Genomic DNA, 3,003 nt, shown 5'->3' with positions numbered 1-3,003 from the left:
TTTTGGCCATATCTTAGGAGGATTCATATACGGTTGAATCATTTGGAGGAGGTGTAAGAATACATGAACATACTGGAAAGCCTGAGACCATAACAGATATGTTGTTGGAAAAGTGTCCAAGAGATTTGTCTTGTGTAATTAGAAACATTCAGCAGTCTCCCCGGATACCAGGAAACATCGCTGTCATTGTGCAGCTGCTACACAACATATCGATGGCGCTATTGACAGATGTGGATGAGGCAAAGATGCAGGTGAATGGCCTTGAATATTTGGTGGAGTGTTATCCTGGCGGGAAAGGAATGCAGGCTAGCTGGAGTATTCTGTGAGCTTTTTGGGGGCTGGGGACCACCCCTTTCACCTCAGTATTTCCAATGTCTAAGCAAAACAAGTGTTCAATACATCTTCATTGACGAAAGAATGAATAAATGAATGGAGAAAGTTAACATATTTAATCAACAAACATTTATAGAAAGTACTTACTTGGTGCTGTGGTGGACATTGGAATATGGTTTTCCAATGTATATTTTGGCTACTAAAAACATGTAAGAAACATTTTAGGTCCTGCAGAGAGAAAGTCTGTTCTTACTTTTATTTGTGAGTTGGAACAGTTTGCAAATGGAAAATAATTGAATGCAAAGAAAACGGGCACGCATATCTGCTGCAGAAATGGGAAATGGAACTGGATCCATTTCTTTTGTTTTTGATCTTAAAAGCAAAGGTTAGTAAAAAGCAGATTCAACCCCTGGGGTGAATTTCCAAGTTAGTATGTTCCTGTACAAGGTCCTGCAACACAGTTGGGATTTGATATTAATAGATGTTAATTTCATGATGGGTACTCTGACCAGGGTGAGCAAATTGCTAGTTTGGCCAGGTGTGAAGTGGAATGGATGATGGACGTGAGCACGTGGAAGGCTGCCCACTTTGGTGTCTCCCAGAAAGGCATTGCCATAAATGGGAGGAGGCAGGGCAAGGCCCTATAGCTCTGCCCTCTAACTCAAACTTCCGTGTGCGTGCAGGTCGCTAGGGATCTTATTAGGATGCTGATTCTGGTTCATCTAGTCTGGGGTGGGGCCTGAGAAGTTCCTAGGGGATGCCTAAGCCGCTGGTTGGAGGACCACACTTTATAAAAGTGAGTTTTGACAGTACTGGCAGTTTCAGAGAGCGGTTTCAGTATTAATGCTGATTCTTCATTGGCAGAGTTACAGCACCATGGCCAACCACATTCTTAACAGCAAAAGCATCTCAAACTGGACCTTCATTCCTGACAGAAACAGCAGCTGTGTCCTGCTACACTCAGTCAATTCGTTTGCAAGAAAGCTATTCATAAGTAAACATCCCATTGACATATCAGATGTCTTCATTCATACCATGGGCACCACCGTATCTGGAGACAACACAGGAAAAAATTTCACTTTTTCAATGAGAGTTAATGATAACGGCAATGAAGTCACTGGGAGGGTGCTGATCAGTAGAGATGAACTTCGGAAGGTGCCTTCCCCTTCTCAGGTCATCAGTATTGCATTTCCAACCCTTGGGGCCATTTTGGAAGCCAGTCTTTTGGAAAACGTTACTGTGAATGGGCTTGTCCTGTCTGTCATTTTGCCCAAAGAACTTAAAAAAATCTCATTGATTTTTGAAAAGATCAGCAAGTCAGAGGAGAGGAGGACGCAGTGTGCTGGTTGGCACTCCATGGAGAGCAGATGGGACCAACAGGCCTGTGAAATGATTCAAGAAAACCCCCAGCAAGCTGTTTGCAAATGTAGGCCAAGCAAGTTTTTCACCTCTTTCTCCATTCTTATGTCACCCCACATCTTGGAGAGCCCAATCCTGACCTATATCACATATGTAGGCCTGGGCATTTCTATTTGCAGTTTGATACTTTGCTTGTCCATTGAGGCTTTAGTTTGGGGCCAAGTGACAAAGACGGAGATCTCATACTTACGCCATGTGTGCATTGCAAACGTTGCGGCCACCTTGCTGATGGCTGACGTGTGGTTCATCGTGGCTTCCTTTCTTAGTGGTCCAGTGACACACCACAAAGGATGTGTGGCAGCGACATTTTTTGTTCATTACTTTTACCTTACTGTGTTTTTCTGGATGCTTGCCAAGGCACTCCTTATCCTCTACGGAATCCTGGTTGTTTTCCATACATTGCCTAAGTCAGTCCTGGTGTCAGCTCTCTTTTCAGTGGGCTACGGATGCCCTTTGGTCATTGCTGTTGTTACAGTTGCTGCCACTGAGCCTGGCAAGGGCTACCTACAGCCTGAGGCCTGCTGGCTCAACTGGGACATGACCAAGGCCCTCCTGGCCTTTGTGGTCCCAGCTCTGGCCATCGTGGTAGTAAACCTGATCACGGTCACACTGGTGATCGTCAAAACCCAGCGAGCTGCCATCGGCAGTTCCATGTTCCAGGAAGTGAGAGCCATTGTGAGAATCAGTAAGAACATTGCCATCCTCACACCACTGCTGGGACTGACCTGGGGATTTGGGATAGCCACGGTCATCGATGGTAGCTCCCTGGCCTTCCACATTACCTTCTCCCTGCTCAATGCATTTCAGGTAAGTCCAGATGCGTCTCACTTCTCCAGAGTGAGAGAACCTGTGGATAGGTTTTATGATCAGAAACTTGTGGCATTAGATTTCTATATAAAAGACAATAGATTTGGAATAGCATATTGTGTAAGGAAATAAGCTTTTGTTCCAGGCAGATTTGGATTCGAATCCTGACTCTCTCATTTGCTGAATGTGTCACATGATCTTGGGATATTTACTTAACTTTTTCAAGCCATATTTTCCTCATATACAAAATGGTATGAATTGCTCACTTTACATAGACGTATTCAGAAAAGGAAATAAAATGGTGAATGGGAAAGTGTCAAGTACTAAAATGGTCTAAAGATCATAAACAGCCTAATAATAGGCTGAGTTGATATGTCTTAGAAATTAAGCAATAACATCATCCCCGGAATTTAGGTATTTAACTGGAAGTATTAAAATTTGCAT

The 3,003-nt window shown here is 43.7% G+C and overlaps 1 protein-coding gene across 1 annotated transcript in view; it reads left to right on the top strand.

The window, feature by feature from the left end:
* ADGRF2 (adhesion G protein-coupled receptor F2) overlaps positions 1–2,691 on the top strand; it is an 11,959-nt gene extending 9,268 nt beyond the window's left edge. The window contains exons 4-5 of the mRNA XM_012664642.1: positions 18–251; positions 1,198–2,691. Of these exons, the coding sequence (XP_012520096.1) occupies positions 18–251; positions 1,198–2,691 (1,728 nt within the window). The remainder of the gene's footprint in view (positions 1–17; positions 252–1,197) is intronic.
* Positions 2,692–3,003: the final 312 nt, after the last annotated feature.

This window comes from Propithecus coquereli, unplaced genomic scaffold, assembly GCF_000956105.1.
Source record: "Propithecus coquereli isolate 6110/MARCELLA unplaced genomic scaffold, Pcoq_1.0 Scaffold90, whole genome shotgun sequence".
In the NCBI taxonomy this organism is placed as follows: Eukaryota; Metazoa; Chordata; class Mammalia; order Primates; family Indriidae; genus Propithecus; species Propithecus coquereli.
The sequence above is the reverse complement of the archived record's forward strand: the minus strand, read 5'-3'. Positions and strand labels throughout refer to the sequence as shown.